The sequence below is a fragment of a genome, unplaced genomic scaffold, assembly GCF_019419815.1.
Source record: "Pyrus x bretschneideri cultivar Hongxiangsu unplaced genomic scaffold, Pyrus_bretschneideri_v1 Contig16, whole genome shotgun sequence".
In the NCBI taxonomy this organism is placed as follows: Eukaryota; Viridiplantae; Streptophyta; class Magnoliopsida; order Rosales; family Rosaceae; genus Pyrus; species Pyrus x bretschneideri.
This window is the reverse complement of record NW_025999457.1, coordinates 2,442,190-2,467,210: the sequence shown is the minus strand read 5'-3', so window position 1 is coordinate 2,467,210 and position 25,021 is coordinate 2,442,190. Positions and strand designations below refer to the sequence as shown.

Sequence of the window (25,021 nt, the reverse complement as noted above, 5' to 3'; positions counted from 1 at the left end):
TTTAAGTACTAATTCTCCTACTTGTGACATTCCATTGGTTATTTGGCCCAACATCACATTCACATCCCCTTTCATGAACGCTCCAAGCAACATTATTCAATATCCCATAAAATAAACAAACACTACTCAAAACAACAAAAAATGTACTGAAAATATTCATGTCGAAATTTGGTCCAACATTTCAATGACTTCTTTCATGGCGGGCCTATCTCTTGAAATCTCACGAGCACATATAGTAGCAATGTTAAAATACTCCTTCACTTCTCCTTCATCCAAATCGTCATTCGAAATGCTTGAATCCACCATTTCCATTTGCCGATTTTGTTCCACCATTTTCCTAGCCCATTCCACCAACCCCATTTGGTTCCCCTCGTGCTCCGTACGCAAATTTGGCCGCCTCCCGGTCGCAACCTCCAACATTAAGATCCCAAAGCTAAACACGTCCGCCCTCACGGTGGCCCCCGTTAACCCTTCCTTGTATTCCGGGGGCATGTAACCCATCGTGCCGGCAAATTGCGTCGACACGTGAGACCGGGAGGCGTCCATACTTCTGGCCAGCCCAAAATCAGCAATATGGGCCTCAAAGTCTTTGTCCAACAACACATTGCTGGCCTTAATATCCCTATGAATAATGGGCTTTTCAAGCCCATGCAAATATGCCAACCCGTTCGCCACTCCCCTAACGATCTTAATCCTCGTTTTCCAAGATAACGGTAATCTCATCCCCGGCCCGTCCTCATAACCGTCGCCGTCCGACGACCACGAGTCATTAAGCCAACGGTCGAGATTTCCCTTTGAAATAAACTCATAAATTAATATCCTGTCGGCGCCGGAGACGCAGTATCCTAAAATCTTGACGATGTTGGGGTGGCGGAGCTTACCTAGGGTTTCCATCTCGGCCTGAAATTCCCGAAACCCTTGGAACGCGTCGGGATCCAGCTTCTTGATCGCGACGGTGAGGCCGTCGGAGAGTTGGGCCTTGTAGACAAGGCCGAAGCCTCCGTCACCGACAACGAGATCGGTGGAGAAGTTCTTGGTGGCCTTGACGACTTCTTCCATGGAGAACTTGAGGCACGGATCGAAGGAGGTACTCTCGTCGACGATGATGGCGGAGAGGGCGGCCGGGTTGCGGAGGGGACGGGCGGGGCGGGCGGGGCGGGAGCTGGTGGATTTGGGTTTGCAGTCCTTGCAGACGAGGTAGACGGCGGCGAGGATGAGGGTTACGACGAAGAAGCCGCCGGTAGCTGCGAGGACGGCTTGGACAGGTTTGTCCATATACATTGAAATTGATCGGGAGAGGGGGGTATAACTAGCAAAAGAGGGGTTTGGTGAGAGAGATATATGATCGATGTGGGGTAGGAGAAGGCGAGGAAGGGAGCAGGCTGCAATGGAAGAAACGGGGTTGCGTGGAAGGTGGGTTTGATTGAGTATGAATGAGGAGATTGCGAAGATCAGTAGGCGAGTCAAGGAAGACGAGTCAACGCCTACTTTGAAATCAATTTATTTGGCATACTTAGTAAAATACGTAATCAATATAATATAATATAATATAACATGTAATTACGTATTATTTGTCGTACTTTCTTGTTTTTGTTTATTTAAATATTGGACGTGTTATATGCAAATTTACTAACCATGCTATTTAGAGACTATTTTATTGTCTATGATGAAGGTATAACGTATACAACGGCATAAAGGTTACAAGGAGGGTCTCTACATATTCGAAAAACATACATGTCAAACATAAGTTTCGGCAAAAATACAACAAGAGTGATCATTTTTTTCCTTGACAAATGATAGCTAAGGGGTTAAATTGTTAGTTGTTAGGCGGAGGATGATCGTTGGGGATCAAATCTGCATCAGGAAATATAAACATAGTTGTTTTTTGTTACTACGCTAAAACGTTATCTGTTGTAATTAGAAATATTTTTAGAAAATACCAAATGTCTTGAAGAATTCTTCATGACAATTGGTATCTTTTCATTTCAAGAAAGGATATGCCAAGAAATTTGGATGTGTAGTGGTAAGTATGAAAGGAAGAATGGTGACAGGGGTTGAATGCTATATTAAAATTGAGAAAGGGAGTGACACCTTATTTTTATTTTTCTTGAGTGTTACATGATTAATATATGCCGTCCTTATTAAAAAAACGATAATTTCTATAAATCAAATGTCAAAGTATGTTTATTATAACTATTTTTTCAAATAAATTTTTAATCCGCTGGCGATGATAATTAAATTTGAGAACTCGTCTATCATTTGAACAAAGATAATAATTGGCGAATAATAATTCAAATGTGATTGTTGGCAAGAAAAAACCTTTGATTTGAAAAGTAATGTGTGGAATAAAATGAGAATTCCTGATTAAAACACAACAAAACAAAAGTAAAAATATAAGAAGTCGAGAACGACCTACATTTTGCGCGGGACCTGCCAGAAATCGTGTGCAATGGTCAGGGACCCACGCGTCATTATGTGGGGCCAGGAGTAGTAGCTGGTCCACCTGCCCACGTACGCAAACAAAATCAGAGAAGCCTCATAGAAACCGTTCCAACTTTATCAAAATCTAAACGCTCAGAAAAGTCCGTAACATCTCATACTCCGCAGCGTTGTAGAAGTTTCGAGGAAACAAATGTGAAGATACTCCTGCCGCTTTGGACATCCAAATTCTTATGTAAACGAACAAAATGAATGCGTTATTCTAAACTGTTGTAGCCAACTAGCCTACCACAGAGGGTCTTAAGCCCGAAGAAAAGTCCGACGCAGTTCCGATGCGTCCGACTCCAAGAGATCGAGAGTAGGTAATAACAACCATAACTCGGGTTGTCCGGAAGTAAAATGTAGCTTCATAATACGTAAATTGGTAACTCACAACGCCGAATATGTAAAAATAGTACCAGAATCATAGTGTAAATCTGATGGTTGCGAAACAGAAGTAACGTTCATCGGTTTCAATTTTCAAACCAGTGATCGTGGTAAGAAAGATCAATTCTGCAAGTACTTCATCTCATTCTCGGTGTTGCCGTCAGAAGGTTCAGCTTGGCCAAACGGCCTTCGCGGAGTGCAGGCAATGCTTTTAACAATGGAAGAATAAAGGTCGAACTCCGCCTTGAGTTTCAAGCAGCAGGCTTCTATCCACTTCTCAGCTACACTGGTAGCTACACTGTCTTGGCTGTCCCTTTCATGTTCTTCAATGGCAGGTCGTATCTCATTGTAGAGAGATTCAAGATGAGTGGCAGCGTTGTTTTTCATCCGCTGCAAACGAAATTATAACATGAACAATTTTGATAAATAGACCACTTCTAAGAGAGTGAAAAAATCATAATGTTAAATACTAAAACTGTACTTCAACAAAATATAAATAACGCAACTCCAGGAAGATAGAACAGGGTGTGACGCATAGATGAACATGTAAGGGCAAAGTTAATGTCGATATTTTAGTCCACCAAGTAGATCAATAAAAACTGAAAATAAATACCTCATAATTTAAAATTTCCTCTTGTGCTTCCTTTGATGCTAGAAGCGCAGCGACACACTTGGCGTCAACTTGCTTTTGTGCACCATGTTTCAACTTTCCATTATATTGTTTTGATCTTTTGTTTGACATGGACCCTGATCCAATGTGATAATTCCGACCTGCAGTATTACTGCGGATACGAGATATCATCGCATTCTTTTTTGAAATAGCCAGTTGATTGTTTTCTGAATAAAGTTTCCTCTCCTCGCTCACTTCTGTTTTTACCTCCATAACTACACCCTCCATTGGAACAGAATCAAGTGATTGCACAACAAGAGCAGTAGACTGAGGTTCAGAATCCACATTGACATTCACCATCATCTCGGCAACATCAAACTCTGAGGAGTTCACAGCCTTGAAGAGCCTAGACAAAGGCTCATCCTCTGCAGAATCGTACAGTGGAATTTTCTCAACTGAATATCTGTCACAAAGAGGCAGTTGTGTATATAACTTGAATACAAAAGGAAAGTCGTAAATCGAATGCACAATTCTTCAAAAAAATCTCTATATATGTACATGTGTGCGTGAGTGAATGTGGTATGTTTGAGAGATTTTTGTTTGATACTAAAGACATAGTCAAGATAAAACTGTCATAAAACCTATACCTTTCAACTACATAGGCCACAAAAGGAAAAGGATAACCTAAGTCCTGTGTTAGAATAGTTCTGAAATTTAGCAAGATAACCAGTCCCACCATAGAAGTGGAAACTACTTGCGCTGATCCACTCATTTGATTCATGTATCTTACTGAACAAAAATGGTGATATTGTTCCTCTATCGATCAAGATTTTAGATTTTTGGGAAGCATCATGATCCTTCAATAAGAGTTTCTATTGTTTCAAATGAACGATTTGAAGACCTTTTGATACTTCAGAGTTGATTTCAATTCATAGATGTGGATCTCAGATCTATGAATGGGGATATTTCCAAACTCAAGTCTTCCACAAACTCACAATTCTTTGAAGAGTTTTCTCTTTACCCTATTAGTTCAGTTAAGGTCTGAAACGGCCCAGGACTTCAGATCAAACTAGAATTATTTGTTTTTGTACGATGCACAAAATATACTTATTAAAGAAAAATAGGTAAGTAAAGAAACGAAAAAGTTGCCCATCTATTCAAAAGTATACAAAATCACAAACTATAGTATACACAATCACAAACTATAGGATTACAGGAAAAGAACAAAAATATATAAAATATCAGGAGCCACCGACACGACACTGGCACATCAACAATGACAAGGCAAGTTTTAACAAATTAAAATACCACACGCCATGGATGCAGGAAGTGTATACTTTCTTTTATTGTTTTACAGTTAGTTTCATCTTTATGCATACTTAGCTTGTAATTAATTCATCTAAAGTTAATAGTCAAAAAGTTCATTAAGGGAAAGTAAAACCAAAGCCCTAACTCCATATTAAGTACTATAGCATAATAAATCCAACCCAATAATTAAAATTCAAAATGTAGCCACACTTAAGTGTTAGCTCTGTAAGTGTCATAAAAATATGAAAATAACAATATAGAAATAAAAAAAATATAAGAATTAGTATTCACATGTAACATCCATAGGACATGGTTAACTAAGTCACCTTGTTGCTAAGTCTTGAATTTTATCCCTAGGCACCCACCCTTATTGTATAACATCTTTTTACAATTTCTTAAGAAACAAACTATATTTTCGCCTCAACTATCTCATCGAAGTGTTGGGAAAATGTCAATGGGGTGTTGGGTGGTTAAAAAATGCACACAGACCACATAGAAGAGCACTGTGATGTTGTCCGACAAACACAACTTCAAAGAAGTGTCGTTGCTAGATTACAATATATCAATGCCTATTATGCGAACTTGAGGAACTAAATCAATGGGAACAAAATTTCGAAGGACAATAACTAAAGTATAAATCTACAACTAATCAACAAGCAAGTGCATGCAGGGCCGACCAAAACATAGGCTAAGGACATGTTAAAGTAAGAAATTCATGCAACAATCACTTCTGCAGGAAGAAACTTTGAAGAGAAATGCATCCCAATGTATGGCACATTACCTGTCATCATCGTCTTCCCATAGGTAAGTATCCTCCTGTTTGTAAAAAAAGTTGCATAACACAGGTTAAAATATTTACCAAGAAGAACAATTTACTGAACAAAACAAAAATAACAGCAAAACGCACACCAGATGTTTCTATAAATACACAACACTAACTAATATCTTGAACAAATGCACAAAACAGCAAATGAACACTAGAAATCACATGAACACTCAATGCTAAATGCTAAGAACTTAGAAGAAATGAGATAAATAAATAAAATAAACATGCCCTACAAGATAAGTATGATAATACAAATAGGATTAAACAAAAACTACATGGAACATAAAAAAAAAGCAGACAGTATAGAGAAGCTAGTTTTTCTTGTATGCTGAGAATATGACTGAAAGAACTAGTGATGGAGGACCAACAAATAAATGTGGAGTTTTAAGGGATTTTCAGTTCTTCCCAATTTTGTTGATATGTGCACGATCAAGATACTAAGTGTATTGTTTGTATGTTGAGTTGTTGACATGTACAGTTAATTGATAAGAGTGGTCCACGAGTGTATAAAATCTGCTACTGTATACTTATGGAATTTATGTGTGTGTGTATAAAACCTACTACTGTATACTTATGGAATTTAGTCAGATGAGTGGTGTGTATGGGGAGTTGTGGCCCTTGCCTACACATTTACATTTGGGGCACCTAACAAGGTATTAGACTGATAACAGGATACTTGACGATTTTTGAGGCAGATGTATGTAAGTTTCCTGCTGTTTGAGACATGGTCGTATCATGATCTATCTCAGGCCAACCACTTGTTTGTCGTTGGATACCACAATTGTCAAATGATGCCACTATGAATGATTTGTAGGATACAAGAGGTGCTGGATGCTTTCGTAACAGGCGACATCTAAGATGCCCTGTCCATACTATAAGGTTTAACACTTTACCACTAAGTATTTATCAATGGAAATATTTGTTTCCATTATTTGTGTAGGTACTTTGGATCCTTATGGTGGGATTTGAGAGCAACATCCACTTCATGGCATCTCCTTTCAGGGCGCATTTGTGCATAGACGTGATCAAACCTGACCATTCTAAGCATATTTTGAGAAAGTTTGGAGTCGTTACTTGCACCTGACCGAGTCAGATTTGATCACAGCTAACAAGAGATTTGAAGCGTAAAATACAACTAGTATACACAGTGTCCCATCCTTGTGCAGCTGGCGTATGATATCTGATCCAATCAGACGCAATGGGAGGTACAGGATGCCCCGGCCTTAAGAACACCTACAAGAAATATATGTAACATTAACCTAAATTGCCTATCTACAAATAAAATAGAACAGTCCATTATTATTGGTATCATACCTCCACACAATGACAATCATTCATAAAACCAATAGCAATTTGTCGACGCCTTGGCAAAGAAACTGGTGCTGACCGAAGTGGTAGGAAGGTAAGGCACTGAGTAGATGATAAGTGGAAAAGCACAACCTTATAGCATGATGCTATAAGATGACCCATGTCAGGCATCATCATCCATCTGTCAAATGGTGCTCTACCTTCATCAAAGAATGATAGTATCTGTGCTAACTCACGAACCCTGTCTGTGCTGCCATACAACTCGCCATAATGTGCAGAATATGAAGACAACTCAGTAAGCAGGTCATTACGAACTTGCAGGTATCCATTCTCACCCAATCCCACCAAATCAGCAACTGCCCTAAACCCGCAGTGACCATCATGACGTACATCCTTGACTTGCTGAATGAAGGGCCTCAATCCAATTGGGAACGCATCAATATACGAAATACCTTTCATTGATAATGTCCGGTACACCTGCATGAATATGAACCTTATGTATAAATGGGTAACTATATGATATTCGATTTAGTAATTGGTATCTTTATTACCTCCTTGGTTCGCTCCGTTTGCTTATGTTTAAAATTTTGCTGATCATCCATTGCGCTAGGTGAGTGACTATACACAGATGCAGATTTCAACTCAAATGCATATGGGTCCTGTTGAGTTGACATATCAATTTTCTCCCTCAGTTGACCTCGTAATCTGGACTTGACTCCTGGTTCAACAAGACTAGTTGTGTAGGGTGCTACAAGTTCTCTCACTCTTTTCCTGAGCATCAACCTATTTTCTGCATTTGCCTCCAGAAAGTATCGTTGAAGCAAGCTCCAACTCAGGAAACTCATTCACATCCATAGATTCCTGAGCAGAACTCGGAGGTAGTATATCAAGTTTAGTCCAATGGCGGTCAAGCGACTCAAGAGGAATTGGCCGACACTCCCTCTTGTATTTCACAATCTCGTGGGCACAAGGTAGACCATGCGTTCTGGGTATGACACAACCACATCCTAAACCACCAGCACCAATTGAGATGGCTAGTTTGGACTGAGATAACACCTTCTCCAATGCAAACATAGATACAACTCCTCTCAAATATTTGAATTCTGAAGACTTGAAGCTTTGTTGTGTGACCGTCAAACACTTGTCAAAAGATATCTTTATGTCAGTGTGCTGTAACTCAATAAGAGAGTGTATACTCTCAAAAGAACCCTCAAAATTCCCCTGGCTCATACCAAGCTCCCTCTTAAGCTTGGAATGTACACCCTCGGCCCTATTAAAACATAAAAAAATGCAAACAAGTTAACACAAAGTTACAAACTTCATATTAAACCAATAATGTAATATTGTGTGAGTAATATAACCTCATGAAATTACCTGTTTGATGTTACATTACCAAAATGCATGATCATGTCTGTCCAAGCCGACACAAATCTGTCCTTGAAAGGATTCAACCATGTGTTTGTAACATACTCCATGACCTCAGCGTACATACTAAATTCTCTCTGTAACACTGCTAGATCCCGTATGTAATCATTTTCTGTAGGAGAGCTCACAAGTACGTTCCACTTCATAATAAATCTATCACACCTTTCCTTGGACTCAAACAAGTTTTTGCATTTTGCCAACACATGCTTATTAATATGCCATTTACATAAAAGATTTTTAGCTGTAGGGAATACTACCTCAATGGCTCTCATCAATGGCAAATCCATGTCTGTGACAATTACATTTGGCATTGGACACTCCACCATGACACCACGCAATTTACTTAATGCCCATATATAGTTGTCTTCTTTTTCAGAATCCAAAAAGACAAATGCAACTGAGAATGTATATCAGTGGATGTGACGCCTACAACCTCTAGTAAGGGATAATGGTACCTATTGGTCTTATAAGTGCAATCTATCATCAAAGTGGTTGGAAATGCACGTAACAACTCCAAACTCACAGGGTGCGCCCAAAACAAGTCCTGCACACTCTCTGACATAGGGCACCTCCTATGCCACTCGACATAGTCATGCTCATTCAACTTACATAACAGTTGTTGCATTTGAGACCTCCCTGCCTTCTCTTTAACTCTTTGTCTTTGGCGTGCATTATAGATCGTCCTTATGGTTGTAGCATTGAGTTCATCCCTTTGCTTCAATGTGCTCAGGATTTCTTTGGGTCGTACTAAACTCTTTGACAAGTCTATCAAGAGTGAAGTCTCCTGCTCAGATAACCTCCCTGCATATGATCGCCCATCAGGATACTCGGTGGATGCATGGTTATGCACTCCACATACAACCTTTAGCATCCATCCGTCCCCATTCGCTGACTTTCTCCCCTTTCAATGTGAAAGGACACCCACACTTCTTTGTGCCTGTCCCACGTCTTTTTTTTGCAGCCCTAGTTTTCTTCTCTTAAATCTTCCACCCCTCTCACAACCTAATGTAACTCTTGGTTTTGTACTCTTACTACCCATATCAGATCGTATTGTCACAATAACAAACCCATTTCGCTTTCCAGCCTCACGAGCCCACTGCATCAAGGACTCTCTAGTCTTGAATATCTACAAAACAAAAAACTAGCATATAAGTACCCAAAATATCCATATGGCTCTTATTGGGACCAAAGCTATTTTAACGATGAAGTTAGTTACCACATAAGTTGTAAATTCACTTGTGAAATCCATTACACAGTCTGAGCTAACCCCACTATCTCGGGCAGAATTGTCGTCCTGCATTCTCAAAAACAAGTTTGAATAAAGAACTCGTCACAAGAGGAGCCAAAGTCACTGAGGGAAGCGCTTCCATGTTGGTGCAAGAAATATTTTGACCAAACCCAAAGCTAGTGAAGCAGTCTCATAATGAAGTCCATTATCAATTTAAAGATAGAGTTGGTAACCTCATTAGTTGTAAATTCACTTGTGTAGTCTGTTGCACATTCTGAGCCAACCCCACTACATCGAGAAGAAGTATCACCCTGCATTAGAGAAAACAAGTTTAGATAAAGAATTTGGTTAGTGTTCTGTATCAGAGATTCAGAATACAGCACATAGAGAGAATTGCGTGGCTAAACTGGCTCCACTTTCATGTTGGTGTGCAGCCATTTCTGGTTACACTCCAAATGTGCTCTGCAGCAATATCTAGCTACATTTAATGAATTGTTGTTTGGCCACATATAACTGCACAGTACATTTAGTGCTCAGCTCTGAGTAGCCAAACAAAACATAAGCCCAGTGTTTAGTAACCAAAGGGACAAAATGAGCTCAACTAATTTGGCATATAACATACCTTTCCATTCTCACTGACTTGTCATAAATGATGATTTGATGCTCCATTGACCAAGAAAACTCAATATGGGTGGTATTATGTGATTGGGGTTTATGGAGTGAGGAAGGGCTGATTTTGAAGATTGTGATAGGTAGGGTTATTGTTATAATTGGATCGTAGGGTAGGTATAAGCTTGAGTGAATATGGTTGAGTAACTGGAAAACATTTTAGATGTGAATTAAGTTGTTTTAAGTCATTTTCCAAAGGTTACAATGGTCATTAAGAAGAATTATTAAAGCTCAAAGCGCACTGATCAGGCCTAAAACCACCATTAAAACCACAAATTTGGCAATCCCATTTTCAGTCCCTATATCTCAACATGTTAAAAACAACCCAATTTGGTACCAGAAACCCAATAACCGGCCCATGACACCGTAAATATATATTTTTCAGGTTGTTAGTAGTCTCACTGAGGAAGAAAAGGAGATGAAACCACAGATTTCTCTCCTGCCAAACACCACAAAGTTTACTGAATTTTCTGAGTTAAGAGCATAATTGAAATACCGTGAACTCTAAAAAACCCTTTTTGCAAGAATAAAAACCACTAGAAGAACAAAAATTTGAAATAGCAACTGTTCAACAATTCAACTCCCAACTGATGATGGAGATGCTGCCATATAGTAACCATTCAAATTTTGCGTTGCATGCTTCTTAGGGGGTCAATTGGCTGCGTAACGGAGTGCAGGGTATGAATGATAGAGACTTGGGGTTCTATTCACTAGGGTTTTAAAAAAATAAATAATATAAATAAAACCCATACGAAAAGAATTCATTTTTCTTAATTATCTTAGAAGTGTGAGTTTGCTACACCACACTTTTTAGAAATTTCACAAAACACTTGTATGCCCTAAGAAACTTTCAGGGTGACTACGTGAGGAATGCCTAAGTTTTTATTTCTTTACACTAATTGATACAATGCCTCTAAACTAAGCGTCAAACATATGCCCCATAAAAGTTTATAGGACAATTGCCAACTGATGGACAATGAAAAAACCTAAAACCATTTTATAAGTATAATATATGTATTTATGATCCTGGAAAGTTGAAAGCTTCAGAGAGGTTATGCAATGAATTTCAAAGAACAATGGGCCCATGCCTAGATAAAAAGAAACTGAAAAGATTAAAATAAAATGTAACCAGAAAGATTGAGGAACTTGAATTATGCATCGTAGTCAAGATTTTAATTTTTCATTATCCAGATAATTTTATAATAAGAAATAGATAACGTGCAGCTATGGAGATATCAGCCACCTACAGCACACACTCAAAACAACTGCTATTTCATCTTTAATATCTAAAATGAAACTTGTATCCAGAATTGTAAATCAATAAATTACCTGAAAACCACGAGACTTTGCCCCAAGAAATCCTGAACAGCTAGAAGCACCACAGAGGCAGCGAACCTTAGCTCCCCCATACCATTCAAAATTGTAGTCATATGCCAACTCAGTTCCAGCCAATATATCTTGCCTTGCAAATATTCCAACCCTAATTTCGCCCAACACATTCCATTTTCTTGTCTCACAATTTGGTTGGCTGAAAACATTAACGTATAATAACTCAATCTCAACTTGGGGCAAGTAAAATAAAAGTAAAAGATAACAGCTAGTTAGTCTAAATATATACTAGACTAACATACTAAACTTTCCCAGAAAGATTTGCCTGATGAGGCTCACCATGAATGATTTATAAATCGAGCAACACTTCCCTTTTCAGTGGCATCAATAGATTCAGAAGCATTGAGAGAAATAATGAATGCATCTCTGAGACCTACATCAATGCACAAATTGAACTCAGTTTCAATAAAGTAATACAAACATATATTTGGTAAGCCTATTAAATCACCTTGGACTTCATAAGTGTGAGATCTTTGCTTTGCTTCTTTCCATGTTATCACTTCCCCACAGTACTCAATAATAAATTGTCCTGCCTGCATTGTATAAAACAAATCAAATAGCTTACAAGAAATTACAGATTCACTCAAAAGATAAAACTATAAAGAGCTCATAGACTTATAAAGCTTCAACGTTCTTAGTTGAGTCAAAAACAAAAGTTCCTAAGATAAATAACATACCAAGATGCACTATACAGTTCAAATGTTTCAAAAGAAACAGCAACCAGAAACTTGCCTAAAACTCAGTAATATGTATATAATTATTCAAGTAAATAATTGAATAGAAAAGAACCCAGGTAAAGAGAAATCAGTATACAATTGTAATAAATCAATACAAACTAGTAGGCTTTACCTTTATATTCTCATTAGCTAAAAGACCCCAACCACAACCTTCTGTTTTAAACAACTTTGTCTTGGCATATTCGCATTTCTGAAATCTCTGTTGACAGTAAACAAATGAGGTATCAGAAATGAATAATAGCAATTTCATAGTATTTGAACGGGGTACTGAAGATTCAAATTATCTTAAACTCATTCTAAGGACATCACTATCCCAATATTTTCAAGAAAAGGAAAAGGTGTTTTAGATAATTTATTAGATGGTTGAAAACAGCATAACGAACGTTTGAAAAACAAAATAGAGTTACAGATGCAACTATGAAAGACAAACATTGAAGAGTGGTGCCATTGCCAACCCCATCTAGTTCTCCCTGCCCACCTTTAACTAAGTTTTTTGGTTACAAATAGTACGATGTCGCTATCAAAGATAAACTTTCCTTGTATTTGGCAACAAATTCTCACCTCCAGCGGTAACCATGGTCTTACCACCATATTTACTCTTTTTGTGAAGAATTGAAACATTTGATGGATGAAAATCGGTTAGGATCAATACTGCTAAAACCAATATGCGGATAAACATTACATGAGGATAATATGAATTGGCAAATACGAAAGAGAATTGGAAATAGAATAAATAAAATACAGATTGGTTAAGTAGTATAATCTTCTACAATCACAATGTACAAAGTTCTGAATTATACTTGGCGATGTCATGAAGGCTTACGTATAAACAGAAAAAGACAAATATGAAGAAATAACATGCAAGCTATCAGATCCATATTCACAAACCCATGAGCAGGAGGAGCGAGAGAAGACACACACAGAGGAAAAAATAAAAATTTACCTGATTCTTGCAATAGACACCGCAAGGGCAATGCCCAGGAGTGCATTCTGTGTTGGTTATTACATTCAAACACCTCTCCCCACATGCACTTTCAGGATCATTTTCATCATACTTGCATTCACATATAGCAATATCTTCCTCCGCCAGTGTCTTATGTCTGCAAAAAATAAAACAAATAGAAGAGAAGAAACCCTTGTTATATAATTTTAAATTTTCAATGCAAGTATTTATGATATGACCTGCAACTTCACCACCACCACCACCCAAAACAAGAAAACCATGCAATGGAGTCTGCAAGAAAGTCGAGAAATTGAGAAAATAACAAACTGCAAGCTTTCCTTGAGCAGGTTAGCAGGTGTATCTGAGCCATGGCAACACAAGATAATATTTTCAATTAAGAAAATAACTGCATATCATATATCTTACACCCTAAACCCCAAAACCTCATATTTTAGATTCAAAACCAAATGAAATAGCCCATCAATCCTCCCAACAGCATAATTTTCCGATCCCGTATTTAAAAAACTTAACAAACCCCAAAATTTACAAGCAAAGGCAACAAATTGAGAAACCCAAATAACAGATTGGCAATTCATCAACCAATGCAGTTCGATTTCCATAAACCGAATTGCACAAGCTCATGCCGAAGCTAAAAACTAACAGTGAGACAGTGATTGTAACTTACCTTCTATGCAAGAACTCGTTTTGCTCAATGTGGGTGTACCGCGGCTCTTCTCCGGTACGCTGTTCCGTCAGGCAGAGCAGCTGACGCGCACAGTGTTCTTCAATCTGGTCAATTTCACAGTGTGTATGATCTGCCTCTGACTCCATTCTTTCCGGTCGCTTGGTTTATGCTCGAGACACTGTTTTGTGCCCTTCTCTCTCTCTCTCTTCTCTCTCTCTCGGGGGTACCCAACTCTTTTAAAGGGTAACCATTCAACCATAATGCTATTATTAAAAAAGAAAATACTAAAGTGATAAAAACAACTTACAATAACACACAATATTATTTTTGAGATTGAAATTCTGAAAAATAATGATCCAAGGTTTTTTTCTTTCAAATCAATGCAATACCATTTTTTTTTCTTCTTGAACCTACCTGATAAATTTATAAAAATAAAAAAATTAGTTGAATAAAAAGTAGTATGGTACAATTTTGTAGATAAGAAAACTCAACTCGTCTGTTTCAATTACGTCAATTTGCCTTGTGCACTTCATACCACAAAACATGCTCCATAGTTTTTGCAGGGGTAATGCTATCTACACACCTATTTTACTTCTCATACATTTTTTCTCAATTTTCGATCATCGGATTGAATGAATTAAAAATATCAATGACAAAACAGTAATAAGAGTGTGTTGGAGATAAAAATAAGTGTGTGAATAGCACTATCATTTTTATAAAAGGTGTGAGACCATGATTTTTCAGGGTTAGAGTAAGGCTGATCCAAATTTACCTTAGAAGTCTGGTCATGGACTCAACAGCTCCAAGCGGAGCTAGACCAGACAAAGCAATGGTGCCACCATCACCCTGTTTCGGGTCAATAGACGAAGTCCGAGCAACTCTGCTAGATGACCATGCTTGTTCTATAAGATATGTAATCTAATCTAGATACAACCTTAATCAGATCCTTATATATCATGAAGTTCCTACAACCTAGAAATCGGTGTGCGCCTCAAGTAATCATAACTTTTAAGAGGGTGCAATATCTATTTTTAGATATCTTCTAGGATTTTTCCAATTTAGAACAAGGATTCTATCCTAAAACGATCTCTCTCCCAATGGTATAAATACACTCATCTAGGGTTCGTCTATGGTAACATAATCTCAATACTCTAATTCTTTTGCCCACTGCTTGATTCTAAAATTGCTTACTAACTTGACCATCAGAGAGCCTCTGCCCCGCACGAAACTCTTGAAGAGCCTACAAGGCTAATATATGGTTTATATTTACCATGGAGTTTTATACTACTCCAAGTGTATTTTATATTTATTTGTTCTTTGCATGAACACAAACAGTTGTTGTCAACTCCGAATAAACTTCTGCACTTCCCTAGGTCAAGTTCTACCCAAGCTTAATTTATTGGAGACCGAAGTCACATTATTTCAAACTTGAAAGTGTTGACCAGTAGAATCAAGGCTTACTATCATAAGGGGGAGTCTTCGACAATATGTTATAATGGACGTATAAGTGTGTTGTGTTTTTTTCTCTTCAACTAGGTTTTATCCCATTGGATTTTTCATGTCAAAGTTTTGATGAGACAAAATTATGCGCGTCCAACAACTTATCAATGTCTTTTTAACTATGCTCGGCTTTTCTCCTTCGCGTTGGTTTTATCCCACTAGGATTTCCAATCAAGGTTTTGTCGTGACAACTATCATTGCTACAAGAACATCCAAAGGAAAGTGTAGTGACACAAATAATGTATGTTATTAAACTATCATAAACATCGTAATAATGTAGAGAAGTTGTTGGGTTACTATAGAGAACCTTTGAGTAACCACTCATGTATTTGACGTCTTATATAAAGATGGTCTAATGATAATGGTAAATCAATAAATTATATATATACTAAAAGAGAAAATGAACTAAAACACTGTTCATTGAACAATGTGCTGTCGATATTGCCCTTGCTTGGTTTGTATAATTTCATTTTTGCTTGAGTTACATGTGCAAGAAGAATGCCCATGCCTCTTCATATCAGTCTACACTAGCCTTTTTACACACGCATACTCACATGTGAAAGACCTTTAATTTGTCACGGGCGTTGAGTGCTTCTAAAAATCTTTTTAATATGTTCATTAAATGCCTAAATGAAAATGTTGTCATTGTTTAATTGTATGACGTAGATCATATTTTTTCAAGCTATCATGACCAAATAATGGTATGATTTTTGATACATTAATCCAAAACAAAAGATGAACAATATATACATGCAAAAACATAAAGTCTACTTTTTTTATTTTGAAGGAAAAAACATAAAGTCTACTTGTATGATGGTCTGTTTTGATGTGCCATTCTCTTTAATGATGATATGCTTTAATGTATTAACCAAAGCAAAATATGTACATATGTGAACATAGCGTCTACTACTTACATCAAAGCCATGCTTGCTACCCATTTGTTTGCATTTGGTGCTTTACATTTCATTGTCAACTTGCAAACGATAATGATAAAATAAAGAGTGTAAATAATTAAGATGAGAATTATGCACAATCACAATTTTAAGGTTGCAAGCAAGTTGAACAAACACTAAAAGCCAAACATAAGTTTTTTTATTTTTATTTTTTTAAATTAAAGTCATTTGACACCACATTTGCAACCTATAACTCTTTTCAAAATGTCACATCCCGGACCCGGGGCGGATCACTTCCCCGCCCCGCTTTACCACTGTAGCACGATATTGTACGCTTTGGCCTTACCATTCCCTCACGGTTTTGTTTTTGGGAACTCACGAGCAACTTCCCAGTGGATTACCCATCATGAGATTGCTCTAGCCCCATTCTCGCTTAACTTCGGAGTTCCTACAGAACCCGAAGCCAGTGAGCTCCCACAAGGCCTCGCGCTAGGTAGAGATGGAAATATACATTTAAAGATCACTCCCCTAGGCGATGTGGGATGTCACAATCCACCCCCCTTAGAGGCCCGACGTCCTCGTTGGCACACACGCGACCAGGGTTAGGCTTTGATACCAAATTGTCACATCCCGAACCCGGGGTGGATCACTTCCCGGCCCCGCTCCACCACCGTAGCACGATATTGTCCGCTTTGGACTTACCATTCCCTCACGGTTTTATTTTTGGGAACTCACGAGCAACTTCCCAGTGGGTCACCCATCATGAGATTGCTCTAGCCCCCTTCTCGCTTAACTTCGGAGTTCCTACAGAACTCGAAGCCAGTGAGCTCTCAAAAGGCCTCGCGCTAGGTAGAGATGGAAATATACATTTAAGGATCACTCCCCTGGACGATGTGGGATGTCACACAAAAGGCTAGTAATTCGTAATCAACTTTTTGTAATCATAATTGATTAGGAGAACTCGTTACACAAAACCTATCAATTTACACATGAAACCCAATGAAATAGTGAAACGAATTACTACGAAACATACAAATCTACTAAGAATGCTTTTTTTTTTTTTTTCTTGGAAGAACTTGCTTGCCCACCTATCTCTCTTTGATCTCTATTGTATGAATTTCTAAAATCCTGAAATCAACTTGAGACTATCAAGATCCATGTCTAGTAAGTTCTCTCCAAACATACACCACCAAATAAACCAGGATTGGCGAAAAACTAATGAACTCTAGGGAAAAAATTAACAGCTAATCATAGTAGTCTTAGAAGCATAAAAGGGATAAAGGACCCAGATAAGGAAAAAGAGAAGCTAAAAGGAAAAAGGAAATTACTGTTCGGAAGATAACATTCTTTGGATTCCAAATCTAATTATCGTTTCAAACCTGTAAAAAGAATAAACAAATATAATATAAAAAAAATATAAAGCAAATATGAAAATGGTTATCTTGGGTCTTATAATTCTGAATAAATTGTAACAATGATCTCTCAATTTTAATTAAATTGGAGCAATGGTCCCTCAATTAAAAATTCATTACTATTGGTCCCTCAACTTATCAAAATGTGGAGCTATAGTCATTTTCATCAAGTTCGTCAAAATTAGTTATGTTGGAATAACCATTTATATAATAAGGGTCCCTCAACTTATCAAAGTGTATAATTATGATCATTTTCGTCAACTATGTCAAAATTTTTGTCAAAACGAGTTATGTTAGAAGGATCATTGCTACAATTGGGTTAAAGTTAAGGGACCATTTCTCCAGTTGAATTAAAGTTGAGGGACCATAGCTGCATGTTTTGATGAGTTGAGGGACCAATGATAATGAATTTTTATTGAAGGACCATTGCTCCAATTGAGTTAAAGTTAAGGAATCATAACTACAACTATAATTCTAATCTACTAAAAGGGAACAAAGAAAAAAATTCAAACCCAACAAGCTTTTCGTTAAAGTGTAAAAATATGATTTTTCGTTAAAGTGAAGAGTACAACAAGCTTTTCGTTAAAACTCTCATAATATTAAATGGACAACAATAGCTGTAACTACCGAGAAAAGATGATTTCATACATCGAAAAGAGCTTTGCAATTTGAAACGTCACCATAAACTATCTATAATGTATTACAAAATCGATGGAGGCATATAAACAGAAAAAAAAACCGTTTAATCGTACGTTACTTGCAATGAACGAAGAAACAATTCGGTATAAGAATCTGACTTGATTAACTTTGACATTTTACAATCCTAGCTTGCTGGAGTTGAGAATCGGGAGAAGTTTGCAGAACGTTGCAGTTATCTCTTCATTCCACAAAACTTATCCATTCACGTTTTCTTTTCCGTGGAAGTTAATTTCTGTTTTTTTCTCCCCTTTTTTTTCCTTTTTATCCCAAAAACACCCTTTGAACTATAAATGATCAATTTCCGGCCGGTTAGATTTTTTGTTGTTCGAGGGGTGTTTTTGTCCAAAAACATTTTGAGAAACCCTGAAACACAAATACTCATCTGGCTTTCTAATATTAGAGATTCTTCGACACCGTTTCATTACGCATCTTTTCGCAGCCTCATTCGTTCCTCCTCTCGGCCGCTTCCTTCTTCCTCCGCTGCGAATCGAAACCAAAAACCGCGAATCGAAACCAAATTTTCTCACAGCTTCGTTCGTACCTTCTCCACCGCTTCATTGTTGCTCCACTGCGAATCGAAACAAAAAATTGCTTATCCAAATCAATTTCAGTTCACTCAAATCCCTAGAACCCTAAAACCCAAATTTCTCCAGATCGTTCCCGAGTTGGACGGCAAACCCAAAAATCCAGATCCATAACTCAATCGCTCTGTTTGTAGCCCCTTCAACTCGCCTTCGCAGCCATGTCTACTCCTACATCAACAAAAGGCAGGCTGCCTTTTTCCTCTTTGTAAAATCTGTTGGTCTCTGTGTCTGTCTGTGGTCTATCTTTCTCCAGATTGCGGACATTAAAGCTTAAAGCTTCTTAAAGCTTCTTAAAGGCTAAGGGCGGTAAGTGGTGGGTGTAATTTATTTGCTTTTCGATTATGGGTTTGGTTCTTTTATTGTCGCATTTTGTTGTTTCCAATTTTTTTTGGTTGCATTTTGTTATTCATGCCTATTTCTTATTTAATTAGTTTTCTCATTTTTACTGCCTGGTTTTTGTGTCTTTCGCTCATTATCTCATTGAACAGATCAATTCCGAATGCGATTGAGAGATGAATGCCCACAAGTTCCAAATCTTTGACTCTGTTCCTGCCTAGTGCGTGAATAGAAGAAGCAAGGTCAGGGTTTCTCATGGCAGCAAAGCGCGTGTACGAAGTCTGGAAAGGAAGTAATGTAAGCCCCTTTGCGTTTTTCTGGGTTTACAAATTTGGGATTTTTACTAGGATTTATCATCTGGGTATGCTTTAAATTTGTTGGGTTTTTGAGAAAATTAGTGGGTTTTGTTGATTAAGTGGTTTACTTGGTTAGAGACTTATGGTTCTAAATTGGGTTCGAATTAGGTTGTGATTTACTCGTGATAGTTCTAAAGTGTGATTTTTGTGATTTACTGGTTGATTAGGTGGTTTATCATCTGAAACACATTCTTTCACCATAAGGTCCTAGATTTAGAACATTTAATTAAGATCTGCATTTTCTGATGATAGTTCCTGTGGCCGTCCTACATGCATGCTTGAAAGAACCTTTAACCTAACTTCTGAGTCCTAACAGCTATATTGCTGTTTGTGATCAGTATTGTAGGACTTTATTTTCTACTGACTACGTTCTCCACGACAAACTTAGTTCTCAAGAAGCCTGTAACACAGTGGTTTTATTTGTTTGTCAAGACAATCTGGTATTGTTTATTGCCCACCTGAGGGCCATCTTTCTATATATCAATGCTGCCACCCAGTTTTATATTTGGATGACTGCTTGTTGCTGGATTGCATGCTTTGGATGCATGAATTCCTCTTAATGTCCAGTTTTACATTTTGACTTCTTTTTATGGCGTTAAGCCTGATTAGGTCAGGAGGTATGAAAGCAAACACTGGTATAACGATGAAAAATGCAAGTATTGGTGTGAGTAGATTATGTTATTGAAGCCATGCATGGATCTTTCATTGATACCTTCAAACATCTATATGCATGGGCATTGTGTGCTAGTCAATCAATAAAATACTTTAATATGTAGGCATTGTTTTCTTGGCCAAACCCATTTTCAGACCGAGTCCTGATATTGTTCTGAGTCTGCAGCACTCTTGCTTTACCATTTTTTGTTATCTGGTCTGGTTGATAGATGTTTATTGCTTTAATTTATCTAAATGCTTATATTTTGAGCTTGTTAAAACTTATATTAAGGCTTTGTACTGTTCTATGAAATAAAGCTGAATGTGCTTCTGTATAGTTGAATCAGATTTGATTTTACAAATGAAGTTAATTATAAAATGGGAGTCGGTCAGAATATTCTTACAGAAAATTCCCTATCAGAAGTCATTTATTTGTCTAGTTGTGATCAAATAGATGTACGCAGTGTTTCCAATTAACACTCAAATGATAATGATTATAATGACGATAGCGTTTAAGTTGGCTAAATTTTTGCAAGGTTGATTCTTGAATGGAGGCCTTAAAATTGAACAGTTCATACCATGCATTCTTGTTGGGCCTCAACTGTGTTGTTTTTAAAAAGGAATGCCCTGTTTGTATGTTTATATAGATCATTGCTGAAATCATTCCTCTCATTATTGCTAGTTTAGTGAGTTTCTATTGTTATTGGTTGCAAGAATATGACACATCTTCATAATGGCCAAACCCCTGCTGTAAAAACACAGCTCTTATGACTATTGGCTTTGACTTTTTATTTTAATGATATTAGAAAGGGTATATATTTTGGGACTTCTTAACATGATGAGGCTGACTATACTCTCCACAGTGTACTGTAATTGCTCTAGTTTGATTGATTTCTCTCTACTGTGGTATTATTACGGTCATCAATCTTTTTCTTCATCCTTTTGCAGAAGTTCATCCTTGGTGGAAGGTTGATATTTGGGCCAGATGCTAGGTCACTGCTTGTCACATTACTATTAATCATTGCTCCGGTTATTATCTTCTGTGTATTTGTCGCATGGCATCTCCGGCATGAATTTCCTTCATATAATGCTGGCTATGCAATTCTGGTTGTAGCAATTGTATTTACTATCTATGTAAGTCCTCTAAACCGTTTTATTTTTTATTTTGTAATCTGGCAGACGTGATCTATATATGTATATGGTTGTATTTTGAGTTTTTACACAAATAATAGACCATGTGTTTGGCATGGCCACATACAGATGAATGGTTAGATAATGTGGCCATTAACCAACTCATGTGATCTCTGAGCTTTGCATTTGAATGTTAAAACTGTTTGTGGGGTTGCACTGTGCCGTCTTCCGCTGGGTCTGCAAAAAGTTATTATCAATGCTTTATGCATACTTTCATGTGAATATTTAAATTGTAACCCCAGATCCCTGTGGAATGGGAACCCCCACAAACAGAATAAAATTCTAATGCAAAGCTTAATAAATCATATATTTGCCTGTTAAGTTTGTACCGTTAGTTCAACATTTTACATGTGTGGATTGGTGGTGTTGTATTGGTAGTTAAAATTCTCATAATTAATTTGGTAAATCTTATATTTAGATCTTGAGGATTTTTACTTGAATTGACTTTTAAGTTGGGGAATAAATGAATTTTTGTTTCAGGAAATTGTGAGGAATAAATAATAAATGGCAGACTTTGTTGTATTGACTAAACTGTGACATAACTATTGTCAGTACCAAATCTATGCACAAGGCCTATATGTTTGCTGTTAGGGTGTTTTTGTTGTGTTGTCCCCCAACAAGAAAGAAGCTTACATTAGAGCTGAAAAGTACAAAACAGAGAAAGAGAGAGGCAAACTCTGTGAAATAAAAGGAACAACCACTAAAAATGTTTAGATCAATTTAGCTTTTTAAGGCCTTGATTCAAAGTCACCAAGACTATGCATTTTGTGAATGATAACTTAACCTAGGTCTTGCGTTTATTTGTTTAATCTTCGTCTGACATTTATGAAGTGTAGTTCTTTTGCAACTCTAGTTTGCAAATATGATATTGATCACCCTCTAGAATGTTTTATTCTCACTGTTGTAAATAACAACAATAGTATTCATATCGATTGCAATCTTTTCAAAAGTGTTTCCACTGAAGTTCTATCGTTGTCCGAGTTTTGGGCATAAATTAATTCGTTAGTTGATGTTGATAGGTGTTGGTGCTTCTTTTTCTTACTTCAGCCCGGGACCCAGGGATTATTCCAAGAAATGCACATCCACCAGAGGAAGAGTTCCGTTATGACTCTTCAGTGTCCATTGATGTTGGTGGAAGACAAGTGGCATCTAATGCTGGTGGTAGACAAACTCCAAGCCTTCAATTCCCCAGAACAAAAGAAGTGATGGTCAATGGCCTTTCTGTGAGAGTGAAATATTGTGATACTTGTATGCTATATCGTCCGCCTCGTTGCTCTCATTGTTCTATTTGCAACAATTGTGTGGAGCGCTTTGATCACCACTGCCCTTGGGTGGGCCAATGCATTGGACAGGTATGCTGTTAACCGGCACCTTAAAAATTGTGTCATGTGAATTGTACCTTCCTCATTAGTAATGTTTTGGAGTGCTAGATTGATTTGTTCTCTCATTTTTGTAGTTGATTCTTGTTTCCTTTATTCAGGAGGCCTTTTGCATTAAAAATCTAATTTCTTGTGTTATGTGCAGTGCAATTATCGTTACTTCTTTCTCTTCGTTTCTTCTGCAACTCTGCTCTGCATCTATGTATTCGCTTTATCGGCTGTGTACATCAAGATTCTGATGGATGATCACAGGACAGTTTGGAAGGCAATGCAAGAATCGCCTGCCTCTGTGATTCTAATGGCCTACTGTTTCATTTCTCTTTGGTTTGTTGGTGGACTAACCGGCTTCCATTTGTACCTTATTGGTACCAACCAGGTCAGTCATATTGCATGTGTATTTTTTTGGTTCAGTACGAGGTTTTAACATCAGTTTTGTATGAAAGATAAGGGGTTGGCCAATGTCTAAGTCTTTTTGAACGGTATGGCACAAGTGGTAGTACTAATTCACGAAGTTCACATAACTGTTTATGAAGTCCAAGATGACAGCATGTCGGATACATCTGTCATCTCATAATATTGTTGAAATAAATGAAATTATGCATCCTGTGTCACTTACTAGTAGTGAGGACAGAAGCCGAACTGATTATGAAACCATCTGATGAATTAGAGAAAAGCGTTCTGCATTGGTATCTTTTTCATACTGGTGTTCATTTAGTGTCACAATGGTAGGCAGAGGAACCTGGCAGTACATGCGTCATTTGAGCGTTCTTTTCCCTTATGGGGGAAAGTATTTTGAGTCTAGTTAACACTTTAGTATTTCAGTCATCATTTCAACCCTTACATTGGAAGAACATATTCGTTGCTTTACCTCTATTATTATTCTGATTATATTCATTTCAATAGCTATTTCCCCCTTTTTTTTTCAGACTACGTATGAAAACTTCCGGTACAGAGCTGACAATAGGATCAATGTTTACAACCGGGGCTGTTTAAATAACTTTCTCGAAGTGTTTTGCACACGAGTAAAACCCTCAAGAAATAACTTTCGAGCTTTCGTTGAAGAGGAGGTACAAAGGCCTCCCCCTATGCCCATTGCTCGGGAAGCAGAGCCTGATGAATCTGGCGGGGATCCACGTTCTAAGGTTGAGGATGATTTAGATATTGGTGAAGATCTGTTGAAGATCTCACAGCGTCGAAACATTGAAGAAATTGATGAGGACATACGCAGTAGAGGGAGCAACGGGCCTCATAATACCTCAGAGGTGCTCTCTGCTTTAGGTTCAGACCGGGCTCCCACCATTCGATCTGATGCTCGGCACTCGAGTTGGGGAAGAAGTGGGAGTTGGGAAATTGCGCCGGACGTCCTTGCTAATGTCAATGTCACTGAAAGTAGAGGTCATGTGACGTCGAAGGATGCAGTTCAATGATGGAGTTAGTTTGTATTATTGATTTTGAGATGGTGTGCATTTGGATGATCAGTGATTATTGGATAGTCGTTTCCAGGTAGGGAAGGGAATGCCATGAACCTGAAACTCGCAATTATGCAAGGGAGTTGAATGTATTCCCTTAAGGTGTAAAAACATATGTGACCTTTTTGTGCGAATGCGTGTTTGTAATTGTTTGGGAATGAAGGAATAGCGTTGTCGTTGCCAATTTTTCGTGTATTACGTTTTTGTATTTTTCCATTTTTACTCGGTAGTATTATGTAACTATTGCGACTGAAATTGTGAATCCACTTTGCTATAATGGCTTTATTCTTTTGTGTAGACCCCCATCTTCGTTGGTATTCTGAACAAGGACGGGCTTCCATGTCCCCCTTGCTAGTTTGTTGTATTGCTTGTTATTCATAAACGTTGTACGCATCAACAATGGCTCTAAGCTGAACATTGATTTGGTTTGGTTATCTTCGATGCGTTTGGTTAAAATCAGACTTGAATACTGTTCTATTGTAATTGCTGGGGAGTAGTTTTGAGGTACAACCGACACAATGAGCCACAAGGACATTAGAGCATCTTTCAATGGGTCTC

The 25,021-nt window shown here is 37.7% G+C and overlaps 4 protein-coding genes and 1 long non-coding RNA gene across 6 annotated transcripts; 1 reads left to right on the top strand and 4 right to left on the bottom strand.

The window, feature by feature from the left end:
- Positions 1–1,610, bottom strand: LOC103929065 (leucine-rich repeat receptor protein kinase EMS1-like). Its single transcript, XM_009338213.3, has one exon. It carries the CDS (start codon positions 1,279–1,281, stop codon positions 157–159), a length of 1,125 nt encoding a protein of 374 aa, XP_009336488.2. The 5' UTR covers positions 1,282–1,610; the 3' UTR covers positions 1–156.
- A 926-nt stretch (positions 1,611–2,536) lies between these two features.
- On the bottom strand, positions 2,537–14,227 carry LOC103965262 (histone-lysine N-methyltransferase ASHH1). The gene is made up of 9 exons (XM_009378293.2): positions 13,994–14,227; positions 13,309–13,465; positions 12,478–12,564; positions 12,077–12,161; positions 11,908–12,001; positions 11,569–11,767; positions 5,565–5,599; positions 3,479–3,938; positions 2,537–3,255 (listed from the first exon to the last, which is right to left on the bottom strand). The coding sequence occupies exons 1-9, from the start codon at positions 14,137–14,139 to the stop codon at positions 2,986–2,988; spliced, it is 1,533 nt and encodes a 510-aa protein (XP_009376568.2). The 5' UTR covers positions 14,140–14,227; the 3' UTR covers positions 2,537–2,985.
- On the bottom strand, positions 6,266–7,205 carry LOC125475724. Its single transcript, XR_007257115.1, has 2 exons — positions 6,924–7,205; positions 6,266–6,842 (listed from the first exon to the last, which is right to left on the bottom strand). It is a non-coding gene; the product is annotated as an uncharacterized LOC125475724 (long non-coding RNA).
- LOC103929064 lies at positions 7,252–9,244 on the bottom strand. The gene is made up of 3 exons (XM_048580907.1): positions 8,292–9,244; positions 7,469–8,187; positions 7,252–7,394 (listed from the first exon to the last, which is right to left on the bottom strand). Exons 1-2 carry the CDS (start codon positions 8,666–8,668, stop codon positions 7,701–7,703), a joined length of 864 nt encoding a protein of 287 aa, XP_048436864.1. The 5' UTR covers positions 8,669–9,244; the 3' UTR covers positions 7,252–7,394; positions 7,469–7,700.
- A 4,671-nt stretch (positions 14,228–18,898) lies between the features above and the next one.
- LOC103965266 (protein S-acyltransferase 8) lies at positions 18,899–24,760 on the top strand. Of its 2 annotated transcripts, none has more exons than XM_009378300.3 (6): positions 18,899–19,387; positions 19,570–19,714; positions 21,373–21,558; positions 22,635–22,967; positions 23,140–23,370; positions 23,921–24,760. In XM_009378300.3, the coding sequence occupies exons 2-6, from the start codon at positions 19,673–19,675 to the stop codon at positions 24,419–24,421; spliced, it is 1,293 nt and encodes a 430-aa protein (XP_009376575.1). In that variant the 5' UTR covers positions 18,899–19,387; positions 19,570–19,672; the 3' UTR covers positions 24,422–24,760. The 2 variants fall into 2 exon arrangements, with proteins under 2 accessions (XP_009376575.1, XP_009376576.1); XM_009378301.3 differs by having other exon boundaries at positions 18,899–19,394.
- The last annotated feature ends 261 nt before the right edge of the window (positions 24,761–25,021 follow it).